General features: G+C 39.3%; 2 protein-coding genes and 1 long non-coding RNA gene across 5 annotated transcripts in view; 2 read left to right on the top strand and 1 right to left on the bottom strand.

The window, feature by feature from the left end:
* Positions 1 to 1,580: 1,580 nt before the first annotated feature.
* On the top strand, positions 1,581 to 18,491 carry LOC146494155 (uncharacterized). Of its 3 annotated transcripts, none has more exons than XM_085145983.1 (7): positions 1,581 to 1,898; positions 3,712 to 4,050; positions 15,507 to 15,653; positions 16,828 to 16,929; positions 17,276 to 17,313; positions 17,396 to 17,533; positions 17,992 to 18,491. In XM_085145983.1, exons 1-7 carry the CDS (start codon positions 1,859 to 1,861, stop codon positions 18,178 to 18,180), a joined length of 993 nt encoding a protein of 330 aa, XP_085002109.1. In that variant the 5' UTR covers positions 1,581 to 1,858; the 3' UTR covers positions 18,181 to 18,491. The 3 variants fall into 3 exon arrangements, with proteins under 3 accessions (XP_085002109.1, XP_085002110.1, XP_085002108.1); XM_085145984.1 differs by lacking the exons at positions 1,581 to 1,898; positions 3,712 to 4,050 and adding exons at positions 11,073 to 11,610; positions 12,828 to 13,166 and having other exon boundaries at positions 15,564 to 15,653; XM_085145982.1 differs by lacking the exons at positions 1,581 to 1,898; positions 3,712 to 4,050 and adding exons at positions 11,101 to 11,610; positions 12,828 to 13,166.
* Positions 3,208 to 19,357, bottom strand: part of cables2b (Cdk5 and Abl enzyme substrate 2b) — a 132,370-nt gene continuing 116,220 nt past the window's right edge. The window contains exon 10 of the mRNA XM_085145969.1: positions 3,208 to 3,314. Within this exon, the coding sequence (XP_085002095.1) occupies positions 3,242 to 3,314 (73 nt within the window). The 3' untranslated portion in view covers positions 3,208 to 3,241. The remainder of the gene's footprint in view (positions 3,315 to 19,357) is intronic.
* LOC146494156 (uncharacterized) lies at positions 4,984 to 9,962 on the top strand. Its single transcript, XR_014871542.1, has 3 exons — positions 4,984 to 7,133; positions 7,355 to 7,395; positions 9,053 to 9,962. It is a non-coding gene; the product is annotated as an uncharacterized LOC146494156 (long non-coding RNA).

Below are 19,357 nucleotides of genomic sequence, written 5' to 3'. Positions count from 1 at the left end.
GAACTGATGATCTTGGAATCTGCAGTTGTTTAGAAATGGTTCCAAGAGATCTTCCCAGTTTGTCTAAATATACATTTCTCCTTCTTGAATCTTTACTGAGTATTGGTCAATCCAGTCAGTGCTCTCAAACGAACCTTTTTAATGGTGGCAAAAAGAGGAATTAACTGTTGAAGTCAGTCATGATCACCAACTAGAAATTAATAGGCTTTGTTCTTGTGTAGTCAAAAAACACTGTAGATCCTTCACAACCACTTGGTAAAAAATTAAAGTCAGTGTAAGAATATATTTGAGTCTGTATGTATACTTTTGATGTTGTGTAGAAAATCCAGAATAAATTCAAACTTGTTTACCCGCTTCTATTTTCTTTCTTTCCTGTATGAATCGCCCACGTGGGTGATCGTGGCTCAAGAGTTGGGCGTTCGTCTTGTGATCGGAAGGTTGCCAGTTCAAGCCCCGGCTCTGACAGTCTCGGTCGTTGTGTCCTTGGGCAAGACACTTCACCCGTTGCCTACTGGTGGTGGTCAGAGGGCCCGGTGGCGCCAGTGTCCGGCAGCCTCACCTCTGTCAGTGCGCCCTAGAGTGGCTGTGGCTACAATGTAGCTGCCATCACCAGTGTGTGAATGTGTGTGTGGATGATTGTGTATAGTGTAAAGCGCTTTGGGGTCCTTAGGACCAAGTAAAGTGCTATACAAATACAGGCCATTTACCATAATTTCTTTTCTCAGATTTAACTGGATGTTCTGTTCATGTCCAATGATTCCAAATAACTGCCCAAATTGCCCAAACTGCCCATCTAAGTACCCAGATATGTTTCAGTATGGCTGCCGAGTAAAAGGGCTTTCCCCTGGAGAAACCTCTGCAATTTGAATGTAAATACTGATCCATAAGAACTCTGTGGACTAAAAGTTCCTGCCACAAAGTTGCACTATTGAGTAAACGAGGAAAGTTCTCAAGCAGAAGTGTCACAAAAGAAGGAAGTGTCCTTATTCTTACCTGCTGCACGCAGTTAAATCAGGTTTTTGTAGCAGAGGTTTCTAAGGGTAAGCCAACACATGTTGCTTAAAGTTCTGTTAAAAATAAAAGTAGTGTCATTTGCACAGCTCCACAGTGTCGGCCTAATCTCTGGCTGGTATGGGCAGAAGTCAAGAGGCTGCTGCTGGTAGTGTTGCAGTTGTGGGAAGGTTGGCCTTACTTGCTTAAGTCACAGCCTGTCTTAGTATTCGTCTTGACCACATGCATGCGTGTCTGCCTGTGGTGCACCGTGCCGTCATCTCAAACTAGCAATAAGGAAATTTATATCTTGAACAAACAAAGAATTTCATTAAAACTAAATCAGAGGTAATTTTCTCTGTGCAGAACACTTTGCTTCTAAGAAATGTTTGACTGAATTGAAATCCATTAGTGCTGAACAGTATAAATATCAGAATTTTATATCCTACGGCACAGTTAAGGATCTGTGTGTTGAGACTCACAGAAATCCAGCTGAGTACGGCTTTAGAATAACTTTGATTGTAGAGTAGAAACAGTTGCTAGGCAGTGTTTGCAGTTTGACGGGTGTGTGTTCATTGTTTGACCCGATGAAACTACAATACTGCCATCCAGTAAATTCATACATGGAATTTAATTAAACCCAAACAGCTTGTGTCAGTAGAAACTAAATAAAGCTCCGTAACCCAAAAGGATAAATAAATGGATTCTGTAGGACCACATTTTTTTAAATGAAGAAGGGAAGAGTGTGTATCTGTGTGTGATGTGTTTGAAGGAGAAGTGTCATCATTTTAAAAAACACAAAAAACACAAGTTCCTGTTTGTGAGTGACAAAGGAAGAGAAGCAGCATGAACCCACCAAAGCCTCGATATGAAAGTCTGTCAAGCTTTACTCTGTTTCATCTTCCTCAGTGAGTAAATTAACCTCACATTTCTCTCATTTCTCTGTTCTCGCCATCGCTGGCCTTTTTGTTTTTTAGGAGATCGTCTGTAAGTTTTGTTCCTCATAAACAGTTTTGTCTGCGTACTGTTTCATCACTCACACGTTTGTTTCAACGTGGTGTTTAAAGCTGAAAACATCCTCCTGAGATCCAGGAGAAAAAATGTTTTGATATTTCGATTTTAAAAAATGTAAGCATTGCAGATTTCTTTTCAGAATCATTATTTATCTATTTATTTATTATTTTCTGTCCCTTGAAGTGGAGATCAGGTCTTGTTTGATCACACAATGATATGATGGCTTTGAAGTGTGCAAGTGGAGTAATACTATCAGGAGATGAAGAGAACTGTGCTTGGACAGTAGAGCAAGAAGTGTAGACAGAGGACGTATCAGCTTTTAAGGGGCCTGAGAAGGAGCAAAACGACAACACGCAACATCCATTATGAATAAGAAATATTGTATAAACTAAGACTCTGAAACTGTTGGCTTTCATTTCTGAACTGCCATACAGGACACATCTTTCCAAGGCAGCCTTGTTGAATTCTGTTGAATTTTTCTTCTTGTTATTTCTCTGTATTGCCCAATCTTGAAGAATCTGTCTCAACTCATTGAATTGGCTATAAATACGAACCGGTAGACTCAGATCCTAGTCTCTCTAAAGCCACAGATATGTTGAAGAATGTTATTGTTCCAAAATGTTTTCACCTTTAATGCTAACTTCAGAAATAACCATCACCCTCTTATTTGTGTACTGATTTTGTTTTCTAAAACCTGGTTGCCTGCTTTCTTTTTGGCGTAATGAGAGGACCATCTGTTCTGTAGTTGCAGGCAGCTTTGTTCTGTTTTCATATTTCATCCTGAAAATAAGTTCAAGCCAGTTGCAGCATTGCTAAAAATGAAATGATAAAGACAAGAGGTACACAGTTTAATGCACTTTTAGCATATATATTATGAATAATGTAAATTGGTCATTAAAATAAAAGTGGACTTAAACAGTATTTTTAAATAACTAAATGCTACAAGTATTTTACAGAACTTCAAAGTTTTTTGAACGACTCACCATTTAGACCATAGGTGTCAAACTCTGGCCCGCGGGCCAAATTTGGCCTGCAGCCTAATTACATTTGGCCCACGAAGCCATATCAAATTACTATTAGAGCTGGCCTACTGGTATTATACAGCTAATATATATATTGTTTAGTATTAAGCTTTGCTTGTTCCATATCCAGTTTTCCAGCAAAACTTATTTGAGTCGATAAGAAAAGATTCATTCTTATATCTGGAGGAAGTTTTTTTTTTCAATAAATATTAACGTTAGCCCGCAACTTTGTTCCAGTTTTGAATTTTGGCCCACTGTGTATTTGAGTTTGACACCCCTGATTTAGACCTTGTTTTTTAAGTCAATGTGTCAACAAGTTTTTCAAGCTAAAAAGGAACAGCACGGCCTAAGTGCTGACAAACTGAAAACTTTACAACATGTGTTAAACAACAATTTCAGAAACCTCATCTGACAGACAAATACACAAAAAGCAAATAAAGAAGTCATCACAAACAAAACTAAGCCTGTAACTAAGCTTTCGAGCTTAGTCTGACCCTGATGTCTTTTTTCAGCGGTAAGGAAGAATTGGAAGACTTCTGTTCACAAATTCAAAAGTAAAAGTAGAGATTTTAGGTGAAATTGAATTGAAACTAATTTCAGCTATTTTGTTTTAAATAATTACATCTTTTCAATTTAGTTTAAAATATTTATTCAGACTGCAGGTAACTGTTCATATTTTCTACAGACCTGCAGGATGGAAACACTGGACTTGCCAACGCTGAAACTCTCGTCTATGAAGGAGTGGAAGGAGGAAACATCACAGTCGAATGCAAATTTTATTTCCCAGGAAGTAAGATATTTTTCTGCAAAGACAAATGTGAAGAAGGAAACATTCTCATTGAAACACCTGATTACACAGCTCAGAGCGGCAGATACAACATTACATTTGTAAAAAAGAATGTACTGTCAAAGGATATTGTGTACGTGAGCATCACACAGCTGAGCAAGTCTGATTCAGGATGGTACAGGTGCACACTGGACAGAAGTTTACAACCATGTGATTTTCAGCTTGTCATCACTGGAGGTGAGTAAAAAATGTATTCATGTCTGAAGATGTGAACTTCTCACTGACCACAGTTACTTTTCTTTCAATAACCTACATGTGTCATATTTACACTACAAGTTTAGTTCAATGAGTTCTGCTGTAAACATACATTAACCCCTGTTACTGACATGCAGACAGAAAACCTGCTTCAAGCAGGATTGTGATTATTCCGATTTTTCCTCCTAGACAAACAAACAAGGAAAGAATCAGACAAAAGACTTGCTTGTTCACAGCTTCAATCATTTCAACATCAAACATAACTTCACAACTTTCTTCAACATCAGTATTTCCCTTTTCAGGCTCTACAAAAACAGGAACTTCCACGTCACAACCACAACGCAGTGAAACTAGACTTAAAAACGAGGATTAAAATAGATTTACAAAATATATTTAAACAAACTAAATTTAAACATTGTTTTCTCAGCATTTTTAAAATATCTGTGATAATAAGAGATGCATGGATGTTGACACACTGAAGTCTCAGAATGTTAAGTAACACATCCTCACATGCAGAACACACATTAACCCCCATTACTCTCATGCAAAAATCTTCAAGCAGGAATCTTGTAGTTGTGATTGCTTCTGTGTTTGCAGCTTTAATCATGTCACCATCAAACAACACTTCACAACCTTTACTAATATCAGTATTTCTCTTTTCAGTCGCCATGACAACAACAAGAACAACAACAATACCTGGCTCAGGTATGTCATGCGTGCATGTCTGTGTGAATGGAGTGTGCATCCATCCATATGTCTGTCAAAGAAGCTCATCCATGTTCATGAATGAAACATCAACAGCTGTGTAAGCACCGGTCTGATTTATTACTGAAAATGCAGAAATGGTAAATGGCCTGTATTTGTATAGCACTTTACTAGTCCCTAAGGATTTACACATTCAGTCATTCACACATTGTAGCCACAGCCACCCTGGGGCGCACTGACAGAGGCAAGGCTGCCGGACACTGGCGCCACCGGGCCCTCTGACCACCACCAGTAGGCAACGGGTGAAGTGTCTTGCCCAAGGACACAACGACCGAGACTGTCCAAGCCGGTTTCTAATAAAACAGAATTATCAAAGTAAAAATACAATTTATTTCATAAACGGGGACATTATATTTTTTGGATTTTAACTTTAACGTCTGTTAACTGTAAAATGGACTTGCTTCTAATTTTCTAGGATACATCATTGTGGGATTAAATTACATTTTGTAACATTAAGCTGAAACTATAGAAGAAGAAAAGTTATGACATAGATGTAATGAAGTGAACAGCACAACAGTTAAATGAAATGTCAACAGCTTTGAGGGACTTTCTCAGAGCATCACTACATGTGGTCTTGATAAAAGATAAAAGTTAATTCTATCTATAATTATACACGTTTCACTACAACAGTCACAGACAAAGGAAAAGCTCAAGTGAGTGAGTGTGGGTCTGAGTCCTGTCAGGATGGATCTACAGCTAGAAAATGTAATCTTCTTGTATTGTGGCAATTTCTATCATGTTGTTGGTGTTGAAACAGTGACTTTACTAGTTTATTTTTGGTTGTATTTTCAAGCATGAACCCAAAAGCAGAAGAGAATTTGAAGCATCATCCTGCTGATAGATAGCACCAGTTTCAAGCACAACTGCTCCTTATACACATGAAGTTTAGATCCAGTTACTTATTTGGTTTCTTTGTTTTTTATGGTTTTGTTTTGTTTGTTTTTTTTGCAAAAGCTGCCTTCAGAGGAATCATATTCTGTCACAAATCTTTAGAAGGTTTTCTTTGCAGATAAAACTAAACCATATAAGTGTCATTTTAGATAGATAGATAGATAGATAGATAGATAGATAGATAGATAGATAGATAGATAGATAGATAGATAGATAGATAGATAGATAGAATTTTATTTCGAACATGCAAATATAATTGAAATAACAACAGAAAAAAAAAACTTAAAAAAATCATCAAGTTTTCATGTATATATCTTTGTCTACAGAATGCGTGTGCTCGAAAAGGAGTAGGATGAAGTTTACACTTCCTACCCCCTTATTTCAAATTTCATTGCTTACAAATCCATATCCAGGATTCAACATTATTTGATCATATATGGTTATTTTATTTCACTTCAACTCATATTAATACTGTATTTGCAAAAACATAAAATAAAATGTGGTCTTTGTTTTTTTTGTTTTTTTGTTTTAAATCTAGACTCTACTATAAAAAAATACTTTAGCTGTTTACATGGATTTACTCCTACTGAAATGCAGCACTTGATTACACTCTGCTTCTCCTCATACATCTAGATGATGAGGTGAGGATTCAGAACATTTATTCTGATTAGCGCTCAGTTCTAAACCATGAAAGTGTCAAGAAAGAGCTGTTTTTGTACACCGAAAATTCACCGAACTTCAATGATAGCATTTCAACATGAAAAATCGTTTGTGTCTACAAACATGTGTCTAACACGAAAAGTTTACGAGCTTCTGTAGGACTTTATATTTTATAGATTATTTCCTGTAATGTATTTCTGTTTCCTAGCTTCACCTCATTGAATTCATTCTATTCCTAAGAAATGCCAACAGAATTCAAGACATGGAGCAGCAATTTATTTGCTTGACAGATGATCCAAACACAGAACAATAACGTTTTTACTGAATTGTGCTGTTCCTTAAAAAGAGTAAAAGGAAAATAAATCATATTTCTTTAACAGAAGCTCTTAACCAGTAAACATGAGGCCAGTCTGCAACAGCGTATGATCAGTGTGTACAATTTACTGTTCACAAAGATTGTTTATAATTACATCACTGCTAACAGCAAGGAGAGGGGAGAGGTAGTCATCCATCCAAAAACACCAACGCAGCATCAAATGCACACACACACAAATGCTACACATGTGATCAGGGATGATAGTATTTCACGTCATATTTCACCAGGATTTACCAGGAACTGTGCGTCTCCGCCTCTCTTGTCTTTCATCCAGGTTTCTTCTTGCATTTGGTTATAAGTTTATCTGTGGTGGTGGTTCTGCTGCCTGTTGTTCTGCTGCTTATCTACAGGAAATGGGCTGGTGGCTCTTTCGGTGAGTTACCTTCCAACATTATCTGCACATTTGATATTCATTAATTCAAAATATTTCTTTTGCCACTGATTGGTTGCTGACGTGCCCAGGTTACGTCACAGTTTATATCCAACAGGCAAAAGCACTCACATAACACTTTGCTGAAAATGTTTTAGACTCTGAAAAAAACATGTAAGAATTCAGTGAATAAAGTTAATAGTAACTTTCTGTCTTTTCTACAGGTCTGAACAGCAGGAGACACTCAGAACAAGGCCAGCCTGAGGTGACTTGTCTGTTACTTGTTTACTCTCTGTGTCATCTTTAAAAAAAACTGTACTATTGAGCTGGAAAGAAACAAAAGATCAGGATTTCCAATTTATGTTTATGTGCTGATCTAATGGGAAACTTTTAAGTAATATTGCACTTCAGCATGTGCCTAACATGCATTAACATTATACTACACTAAAAAACTGTTTGTTTGTAATTTGAACATTAATAATCCAAAAGAATCATCACCTGATTTTTTAAATCCCGCTCAGTTTATCTCAGTCTTTTGTGCCTTACAGCTTAGTGTTTTAGTCACAATGTTGCTGTTTCCATCAACCCAAGTATGAAATCTGACAGCAACTGCACACTACAAGAAAGTAAAATATTTGTCATGATCATGTAACCCAGTATTCTGAGTTTCTTGATGTTTTTGTTATTCCTTTCAGTCTAGTTTCATTTCAGTTTATCTAGTTACATTCTGTCATGCCTAGGTTACAGTTTTAATTCATGATGTATCGAGCTCCCCATTGGTCTCATCCCTGTGTGAAGTTTTCTGTGTTAAGTCTTCGTGTGTTTATCTGTCATGTTTCATGTCCAAGTTTTCTTTGTTTGTCTAGTTCGAGTCATGTCTGGGTCTCGTTATGTTTCCCGTTTTATTTTGAAGGATCCTTGTGTTTTTTGTTTATTGTATTTAGCTTCACGTCCCCTGTCCTGTCATTATGTTAATTGTTGTCAGCTGTTTTCCCCATGTGATTCCGCTTCCCCTGATCATTCCTTATGTGTACTTAATCCGTGTGTTTCTGCTCAGTCGGGGTCAGATCGTCTGTTATCCTCACCTCATCTTTTCATAGTTTCCGTTATTGTGTCACTGTTTCATAGCCTGTCTAGTTACTCTGTGTTCATAGTTTCTTCATAGTTCCTTCACAGAGTGTCATAGTCTTTTTAGGTTACACAGTGTTCTTGGTCTCCTTAGTTTTCCCAGTTTCAGTGTTCTCTAGTGTTTTTGTCATGCCATCAGCCACAATAAAGGCTCGCTTCATTTTTGGGAACCTAGTTCTGTCTCCACCGTGTCTGCATCTGGGTCTACCTCTTCTTCACACCGGCGCACCCCGTCGTGACAATATTTAGTAGTTTCAGAAGCAGATGTGTTTTTTCTGGATATGTATGAAACTAAACTCAAGATAAAAACAGAGAAATTAAGACTTCACTGTTTTTCACTGCTTACATGTTTGGTTCTATAAATATTTGTCCACCACAGGGGGCAGCAGTGATCAGCTTTCATTCAAGTTTCAGCTTTCATTCATTTTCCATCGTATACTTTTACATTTGAAATAGATTTTTTTTTTTCCTTTGGGGGGGGGTCTGGTTGGTAAAAAAGAACAACAAAAAAACCCCAACAAAAGCAGCATTTCAATGACTCTGCTGTGTTACAATAAATTCATTGTATGAAGCTGAGCAAACTGAAAAGCTGCTAATAAATAAATAAATAAATAACTCCACTTACACCACTTCTCTTTATACTAAGCAAATATAAAACACAGCTTCTGTTTCCGCCCTGACACTAAAAACATGCAGTATGTCATCAGCTTTAGGTCTGTTGTGTCACTGCTATTGTTGTGTTTCTGTCTTTTCTTCTCAGTTCAGTTAATTTATTGTTTTGTTTTTCTTCCCAGATTGGTCTCAGTGAACTCTATCGTCCAGTCTCCTCATGTGAAGACTCGATCTACCAAAGTCTCAATATAGCGACCAGAGATCACGACCAAATCTACTCTACACTCCAACACAATAACCAGTTTTCAGACATGAGATCCTGTCAGACTGAATGACTGCATGAAACATGGCAATAATACTTCTATTGTTTACGTTACCAGGCTCAGCGACGCGGATTTTGTCGTCAGACTTTGAGCTCAAGGTTTTGTGCAGACGTCCACGTGCCTGCCAACTTTTAATGATGGCAGATATGAGTCATTTGCATTGGAGAGGAAACTCTACAGTGCACCAACTATGAGTTCAAGGAAATGTAACGGAGTAGTGTCAGAGACTATCTTGGTTTATTTTCATACACTTGATTTATTCCTAGTTTTTTAAGGATGTACCTGCAGCCGTAGCATGCATTCAAAGTGTTTTGTATTTAAAATCTGTGTAACTTTCCTCCAGATAGTAAAACATAAACATAACGGACAAATCTGAACCTCAGGGGAGTGACTTTATACTCTCTAATATCAAAAAGGACAAAGATATTGAAAATGAAATAACATAAAATAAAACATGTTTGCCTTTTTTTCCCACCTGTCCTGATTGGTTCTTTTGCCATCAGAATTGTTGTCTAAAGGCAAAGAAAGAAGTCCAACGGATTTACTTTACCAAATAGACCATCCCAGCCTTGCTGTATTGGTCTATTTGATTCACCTTTGCTTTAATTGATTATTTTATTTCATTTTCACTTGCTAAACACGGGACAGACTTGACTGGGGAAAAGAAAGGGGACAAAGAAAGAGGGAAAGAAAAACAGCGGGGAAGAGGAACGGTGATAAAGGGCAAAAAACAAAAACCAACAAAACAAACAGACAAAAAATACAAATATCGATCACCTGTTGAGAAAGAAAAAAGAGAAAACAAGCAAAAAAAAAAAAAAAGAACAATACAATAAACAACTATCATGATCTATGGGAATATAACAGTAAATACTAAATATTGAATGTTGTTGTGCAGCACGTAAGATCGACAGCGCACAGTGTGCTTTGAGGTAGGAGCCAAAAAGGGTGTAGTTTGTGTGTGTGAGCACCCGTGTGTACACCTGTGAGCATGAGCGTGTTTGTATTTAGAAGGGACCTTCATGTAATGATCTGCTGGAGGGAGTGGGGAGTCACTCAGTCACTCAGCTATGCCTGAGTGACCGAGCCCCAGGTCGAGAGGCCGAGGGCACCCCACCCCCGAAGGAGCCCGAGCGAGCCCCAGACTCCAGGTCCTGACAAGCAGCCACCAAGGAGTGAGCCGGTGCGTACCTGGACGCCCATCCCCGAACACAAAGAACCACCAACGCGCCGATGTCTGAGGGCGTGAGGGCCTGATACCCGACCTGACATATAGACACAGACATACAGGCGCACACAGATATAAACATCCATTCCCACCCTCATGCTCTCATATGCAATTACTCAGCACTCACCCAACATGGAGACAGACATAGAGAGACACTGTACACACAATCACACTCCCCACGCGTACTCTAAGCCCCTGGTCTACTTACCCTTGCTCCTGGAAGGGGAAACTGCACCCAGACCCAGGTGGTGTTACACTTTTCCCTGCGGTGGAGAGAAGCAGACCGCCCCGACTCCGCAGCAGCAGGGAGGCCCCACACTCCAGACCCCAATCGGACGGCCAACTCCTCCTCCAAGCCCCCCCCCCCCCCCCCCCCCCCCCGCCCAACAGGCAACAGAAAACAGGAGTCTGAAGACTCCAAACCTCCCTCCACCCGCTCATATGTAGTGTTGATGCATGTGTGTTCTAAGGTGATTTAAAACCCAGGGGGGCATGGAGCTACCTGCCAGAGAGCAGCAGGTAAGCGCATAGCCCCTCCTGATAGTAATTTGTTTGCACTATTTATTGGTTCCGGGATTCTGGAGCCTCGCATGTCTCACAGGGTGAGAGGTGGACAGGTTACTAGACTGTCTCACGTGAAAGTCTTCTGACTATAATAAAAGTCTTACGAGTCCCACAAAGAGAGGAACATCTGATCCCCCTAACTGTGAAGCTCGGGCTAAGCATTCACTTGATAGACAGTCTTTCTTTTCTTTTCTGTGTATGACGTCAGTTAGAAGGGATATTTTAGATGTTGAAATCTTTGACACACAGCTCAGGAAGCTCCACCCACCTGTGAGCTGAAAGAGGATGGGGGACGAACTGAGGGAAGCTGTAGTTCACTGTCAGACAATTATTTAAAATAAATTGTCATTGAAGTTCATACAGTCTGTTTTGGTAGAGACAAAAAAGAACTCTGAAAACCAAAAGAGTAAAGTTTTGGAGGATAATTTAAATGGAAAAAGACACTTATCGTCTCTGTGGTAGAAAAACTGCAGACAGGAGGAGTGTTTATTTTAAGGAAGGGGCACATTAATAAGAGAAGTGACAAGTTCCTAGTTTGTAAATAGAGAAGGAAGAGAATCAGCTTGAACTCTTCGGAGCATCAGTATGAACGTTTGTCACATTTTGTTCTGCGTCATCTTCCTCCGTAAGTAAATTTTCTTCTTCTTCATATTTAATTTTCTCTCCTCTCAGTGTTACTTGGTTGCTTTCTTATAAATGAAAGTTGACCCCTAAATTTTGTTCCCTGTTGAACCGTTTTAACCACAAACTGTTTCGGTCTTTCTCTGTTCCTGTGGTTAATCGTGGTGTAAGATCACTCAAATTTTGCGTTGCCCAGAAATGTTTTATCTCAGTTTGTTTCCAGTCAAATGTTTCTTCTATAATGTCTAAAAAGATTAATTTAAGGTTGCCTTTTCTCGCACAGACAGTTAAAATGCAGACTGTAGTCTTATACTAATATATCTGTATGGAAGTAAATAGTGCTGCTTCCTTCTTTCTGAATTATTCAGAGCTTGTAATGCAACAATCATTTCACAATCATCAACAGGGCAACACTTACGCAGTATCGTCAAAATGCCATAAACTCATAAACAAATGAAAGGTTGGTTTTCAAGAGATTAATTCTGAGTCTTGATGCATTCTCAGTCATCCAGGAAAATAAATCTCCAAAAGTTGATTCTGTTCATCTGGACGTAGCGTTTTCTGGGAGAATGAGAGACACTCTTTCAAGGATGAGGATGTTCACATCCTGGACAGGGAGGAATGCTGGTTTGAGCGTGGAGTCAAGGAGGCCATTTACGTGAAAAGGGAAAGACCATCTCTGAATCGAGGAGGGGCCTAAGGGTACATCTTTCACCATCTTACAATGCTGTGATTGCAGCCATTCCCCAACTCTCTGTGAATGGTACTCATGGCCATTGATCAGTGGTTGTTGATCAATGGTCATGAGAATTTGCATAATTATGATTAAGGAACTGACCTCACAGCCCATTGTTCCTTCAGTGGGCTGGTTTCAGTCATTATGCAAATGTACTGTTTATAAGATTGGGGAAACCTGCAGTCAGAGACTGATGAAGTCACTTGGATGAGTGACAAAACGTTTCTCCCAGAAAACGCTACGTCCAGATGAACAGAATCAACTTTTAGAGATTAACTCTGAGTCTTTCTCAGCAGATGGTCTGTGTAAGTCTGTACAAAGTCTAATGACAAGTAAAAATGTAATTTAACTGATGTACTTTTAAATGTTGCACTCAAATAAAGTGTATAAGTATCTGTTTCCAGTTTTATTTATTTAAAATACTTTATCATTGGACTGCAGTGTTTTACATGATGGTAAGAATTGATTCTTCCTGTTTTCTACAGACCTGCAGGATGGAAACACTGGACTTGCCAACGCTGAAACTCTCGTCTATGAAGGAGTGGAAGGAGGAAACATCACAGTCGAATGTAAATTTTATTTACTAGGAAGTAAGATATTGTTCTGCAAAGATGAATGTGAAAAAGGAAACGTTCTCATTGAAACAGCTGATTACACAGCTCAGAGCGGCAGATACAGCATTACATTTGTAAAAACGGATTTACTGTCAAAGGATATTGTGTACGTGAGCATCACACAGCTGAACAAGTCTGATTCAGGATGGTACAGGTGCACACTGGACACAACTTTACAACCATGTGATTTTCAGCTTGTCATCACAGGAGGTGAGTAAAAAAAATTATTCATGTCCCTGAAGATGTGAACTTCTCACTGATCAGAGTTACTTTTTTTAAAATAACCTACATGTGTCATATTTGCACTACAAGTTTAGTTTCATGAGTTGTGCTGTAAACACACATTAACACTTATTACTCACATGCAGACAGAAAACCTGCTTCAAGCAGGATTATTATTATTCTGATAATAATAACCCTCTCCAGTGCCAAAGTCCCTCCGTCCAACCTCTCAATACAGGAAAAGAAGGCCGTCGCTTCCCTGAGCAAAGACCACAACATCACTGTTTTACCAGCGGATAAGGGAAGATGCACCGTGGTCCTAAACACTACAGATTACCATACAAAGATCACTACTCTCCTCAGTGACAACAATACCTACGAAGCCTTAAAGCGAGACCCCACAAGCAGCTACAAAAAGAAAGTTATAGCTTGCCTTCAAGACTTGGAAAAGGACAAAATCATCGACCGCCTTACTTATCACCGCCTTTACCCAGGGGATGCCATACCTGCATTTACGGACTTCCAAAAATCCACAAGGAAGCTGTCCCACTCAGACCCATAGTCAGTAGCATAAACTCAGCCACTTATAACATTGCAAAACACCTTGCTACCATCCTTGCTCCTCTCGTGGGGAACACCCCACACCACATCAAGAACTCCACCGACTTCACCGACAAGGTCCAGAAACTTACCCTGGATGCAGATGAAACCATGGTGTCCTTTGATGTAGTCTCTCTCTTCACGTGCATACCCACCACGGAGGCAGTGGAGACTGTCAGAAAACGACTACAAGAAGACAACTCCTTGGAGGACAGGACCAACTTCACACCCGATCAGATTTGCACACTGTTAGACCTCTGCCTCACCACTACATATTTCAAATACAACGAAGGCTTCTACAGACAAAAACATGGCTGTGCCATGCCCCCCCCCCCCCCCGTGTCACCTATTGTAGCCAACCTTTACATGGAGGAAGTGGAAAGGAAGGCTCTTTGCTCTTTCAAAGGAAGAGTACCCAGCCACTGGTACAGATATGTAGACGACACCTGGGTCAAAATCAAGACACAAGAAGTGGAATCCTTCACTGCGCACATCAACGCTGTGGATAAAAACATCAAGTTCACCAGGGAAGACACAAAGGACGACTGTTTGCCTTTCCTGGACTGCGCTGTGCACATTGAAGAGAATGGCAACCTCAACATCGAAGTTTACCGGAAGCCCACACACACGGACCAGTACCTCCTGTTTGACTCCCATCACCCTCTGGAACACAAACTTGGGGTAATTAGGACCCTACACCACCGGGCAGAACATGTTCCCTCTAAGCCTGAAGGGAAAAAGAAGGAACACACACATGTAAAGGAAGCACTCAAAACGTGCGGCTATCCTAAATGGGCATTCTTAAAGTCAGCAAAGAGGCACAGAAAAGAAGATCAGACACCAGCGAGGGAGGATAAGAAGGACAGACGCAACAACATTGTCATCCCCTATGTAGCCGGTGTATCAGAGAAACTCAGGAGGGTTTTCTCCAAGCACGACATCCCGGTGTATTTCAGACCCAGCAACACAGTCAGACAAAAACTGGTTCACCTGAAAGACAAAACTCCAAAACACAGACTTAACAATGTGGTGTTTGCTGTACAGAGCAGCGAGGAATGCCCAGACCTCTACATTGGAGAGACCAAACAGCCACTTCACAAGCGCATGGCACAACACAGAAGAGCCACCTCCACAGGACAAGACTCAGCTGTCCATCTGCATCTAAAGGTCAAAGGTCACTCTTTCGAGGATGCCAATGTTCACATTTTGGACAGAGAGGACAGATGGTTTGAAAGAGGAGTGAAAGAAGCATCTATGTCCACTGTGAGCGACCATCTTTGAACAGAGGCGGTGGTTTACGACACCAACTCTCTGCCATCTATAATCCAGTTTTGAGATCCCTTCCCAGACGCCTTAACGCCCACTCACATCCTGGGCCATCTGACCTCAGGAATTCGCATGACAAAGTGGGGCCAGGTTTCACAATGAGCTCACCCGAAACTCTGGCTGATTGGGACCCACACCCAGTTTCACACCTTGGCTCAGGCGATTAGAGGATCATCAGGGGGTCCTTTTGTCCCTCTGTGGGGGGAAACTCCCACTAGGTTTATATCTGGGACTCTCCACCATTTGACCTTAGAACTGAAGAAGCTTCTCGGATGAAGGTGAAACGTCTTCAAGTAACTTAAAGAAGTCCAGACGCTTTTCTTTGCAAGCTCCTTTGACTACGATGACCTGGATGACTGAGAACCTTCACAGACATTATTCTGATTGTTTCTTTGTTCACAGCTTCAGACACTCCAACACCTCATGAGCCTTTATCAACATCAACATTTCTCTTATCAGCTTCCACAACAACAACAACAACGACACACTTCAGTTCAGGAAGCTTCACACCTTCATCAACCTCTCCTGAAACACCGTCATCAGGCTCAGGTACATCATATATGCACGTGTGAATGTGTGAGTGTGAATCAGTCTCGTGTTTATCAAACAACCTTCATCCATGTCCATTAATGACACATCAGCAAGAGTGGAAGAAGCACTTTGATTTATTCATGGAGTATAATTAGAAACAGTCGCGGTGAAGAAATACACAACTCTGTTAGAAGTTGTTACGTTCCCCTAAAAGGGTCAAGGCAATGAGGGAAAGTAACAAAAAGTGTCCGGGTCAGAGAAAGGAGACAAGGACGCAAAAAGATTAAATTAAAGAGTTTATTTAAAGAAGCTAAACTAAAGGAGACGGACAAGCCACTATCCCCATTTAACAAAACAAACAAAACTCAAGCATTGGTCAATAAACTAAAAAATAAGTAAGAAAAGAGCAGCTCACTAGCTGGAACCACACAAATGGCACTCTGGCCCAGAGCTCACCTTTCCCTGGGCTTAAATACTTTTATTTACTGATGTGAGTCAGCTGTGTAAAAGAGAAAGGTGGCACCTCAGGCAGAAGAGATTGTAGGACACGCCCACACAGGCACCTTCAGGAGGAGGCCCTGCTGCTAGGGCCGTAACAGAAGTAAAAGGGAAAAAAAGTATTCACATTAAAATAGAATTAAAGTACCAAAAGTAAAGTACAAGAGTCATTTTATTTTAAGCTAAACTTCAAAGTTATCAAATAAAAGTAGTGCAGTATGGCACAACATCTGAATGAAGAACTCAAGAAGTTTAAACCAGTGGGCATTAAAGCTGAGTGAGAACATGCCTGACTTCCTCAGAGTTTCACTACATGAGTTCTTAGTGGCAGACAAAGATGTTGTTGGTCCATCACTCAGCAGTTTCTCAGATTTCTTTCTATGAATTTATACAAATATCGGTGTAACAGTCACACATACAGGAAAGCTTCATGTGGGGTTTTTACCAAATATTTTAAAAACAATCAGAAGGCACTCGAGTATTACAAGTGAGTACTACAAAGACCTTTGTTTCAAAAACAAAACACTTCCTATACTACTTCACATTTTAATGAACTTCCTTGAATTACAACATCATAGAGATAATTTTGCACAAACTGTGTTTTGTTTAGTTTAGTTTGTGTGTCTTTAGTTGCATCAGTTAACCTTTATTGATTAAGAGAGTAACACTAAAACTCTGTTCTGTTGAGGTGCAGATAAGCTGCTTTACATGATTCTGACTCTGGTTCTTATGATCATCATCTTATCAGCAACTTTGCTGATTTGCTACAAGAACAGGAAGACCATTAAACCCAAAGGTGAGCCTACAATAAACTCACAGCAGTGTTTCATCTTTTCAGCGCACATCACACTGATGTACATTAATTTCCTGGAGATTAACCCGACATTACAGTTAAACTTATGCTGCAGACTTAGTCATCAGGTATGAACTTAACACCCACTGATGAATCATCTCTGCTGCTGACAGAATAAAAACTAAAACTGACTCGTGTACATTTTGTTTAAATTCTATTGTGTCTTAAAGAAAAAACTGTGATACTCAGTAAATTATCTTACAAAGTCAGTAGTTTTCCAGCCTGGCTTTAAACAGGTTAGACTATCAATTATGTTAAATGATGTTTGTTTTCTGACCTGCATTTTCAGGACCTCCTTTGGAAACAGAGTACGCCAACATTACACGGGTGAGTTTTAGGAGCTGTGAGACACCTGAGCTTCATTATCGCTTTATTTGTATCAACCATCTGGTTTATTCTCCTTCTGCAGGCCACGCAAGAAATAAGAGAAGGAGCCCCACAGAGGAAGGTGGAAGTGCCTTCAATTTACACCACTGCAAAAGGCCCCCAACCAGATGGAGCTGAAAACATCGACCTCTACAACCTCGCCACCTGTTCTCAGAACAAAGTAGATACAACTCGTTTCTTATTTTAAACTCTGATGTCCAAATCCAGGACAAACCAGTCTGAGTAATGAAGTAATTCATCAGTAATCATGGATGGATATTATACTATTATTATGCCCTGTGGATATACTGTTGCATTTCTTTCTGCCAGCTAATAGCAATGACTAGAAATGGCCAAATTCAATGCACAGGATTTGGGTCCAGTTTATTAGGTACAGCTACATAAAAACACTTTTGTTTTAGTCACGAGACATTTCTTTACTTTTTGTTAAGATATAACTTAAAGAGCAATTCAGAAAACATGGCTGAGGGTTATGTTTTTAAAGATTTCACACTCAAAATGTGGGTACAACTTATGTGTACAAGAAAGAATGATGTCTCAGGCTGTAGCTCCATAAACCTTTATCTAATAACAAACACGTTTTTAAGGCTCTGAAGGTTGATCTCACTTTTCTTTCAGGATGAAGACGACATGAATAAACTTAATTATGCTGAAGTGGATTTTTCCCACATTCCTGCCACCAACAACACATCCTGTAGTAAAACGGATGAAGTCGTCTACTCCACACCTCTGGTACATACCAGCCCTTCCAACCACACCACAGATGCTTCACCTCCTCTGTACTCTGCAGTTAAGAAACAGTATTAATGCTGTTGATGGCACTTTCCCTCTCACAAAGATCAACAGGTGATTATAATTCAGACAAAAGTGAATGTTCTTTTCTGTTTATTGCAAATATTAATGTGCTTTCAATCAGTTAATCTCAGGTTAAAAATGTTTCTTTATGGTAGTTGATAGTTTAGTTTAACTTAACAGAAAACTACAATTCCCATTAATATTTCTATAGAAACTCTGTAGGACAGATTTAATGAAACAGTTGCATAAAGCTCTGCAAACTGACCTGTCAGTTAGTAGTACATTGCATTTAGCTGTTGGATTTCCAGATAGTAATCCTATAACCAAGCCTGTGTCTGTAATCATGCAGCATTATTAGAGATCCCTAATTGTATTTTTTATTGTGGCTAACACTCTGGATAGAGGTTTACCTCAAGACCATTCTGCCTCAACTCATGCTCCATAACTTTGGCTAACGGTGTGCATGGTTGAATATTTTAAAAGCATTTATTTTAATCAAATAGTAGTTTGTTTGTTTTTTACCAGACCTGAAAAAACTGATACTAAAAAGAAAGAAATTAAGGAAGCTGCAAAAAAAACAAACAAACAAAGAAACTGTTATTATATTATGTTATTATTCCAGTTTACTCTCACCAAAGCCATCCTGGTCCTAAACAACTTTTACCTGTGTATAAAATCACAGCAGAAATAAACTGTGACCTGCTACAAGCAGGTGGTTGACAAGCTGTCATGGTGGCTACATCCATCTTTCGTATACATTCTTTAACCTCCAAGGACCTGACATCCACGTATGTGGAAAATACATTTTGGGTTGTCAACACCAAAATACCCAATTTTGCTCTACAAGGGCCAGAGATCCACTTACGAGGACATTATACTACCACTGTACTATCGAAATTTAAAACGAATGTCCTCTTATGTGGATCTCATTTTTCTCAGAAACAAAATCAGGTATAAAAAAAAAATCAGGTAATTCTTTGTTTTTCCATTCATCAGGTCCCAATCAGTCCAAATAAGGCTCACATATCATTCACTCATTCGTATACTGAGAGTAACTAAATACGTATTACTATATAATCTTAATAATATTACATTATTATTTTTCTGAGATATTGCATTTGCACATATGTGTTCTTATTTAAAATTGGTTTTATATTTATGTTTTATTGAACAATGTTAATGTATTTGT

This window comes from Neolamprologus multifasciatus, chromosome 20 (genome assembly GCF_963576455.1).
Source record: "Neolamprologus multifasciatus chromosome 20, fNeoMul1.2, whole genome shotgun sequence".
NCBI lineage: Eukaryota > Metazoa > Chordata > Actinopteri > Cichliformes > Cichlidae > Neolamprologus > Neolamprologus multifasciatus.
This window is presented reverse-complemented; position numbering and strand designations above follow the sequence as displayed.

Excerpts from the sequence above, each read along its gene's own strand:
- LOC146494155 (XM_085145983.1), top strand. The coding sequence starts at position 1,859 with ATGAAAGTCTGTCAAGCTTTACTCTGTTTCATCTTCCTCA. Across the intron at positions 1,899-3,711 it reads ACTCTGTTTCATCTTCCTCA|ACCTGCAGGATGGAAACACT; the intron begins GTGAGTAAATTA and ends TATTTTCTACAG. Across the intron at positions 15,654-16,827 it reads AACACCGTCATCAGGCTCAG|ATAAGCTGCTTTACATGATT; the intron begins GTACATCATATA and ends GTTGAGGTGCAG.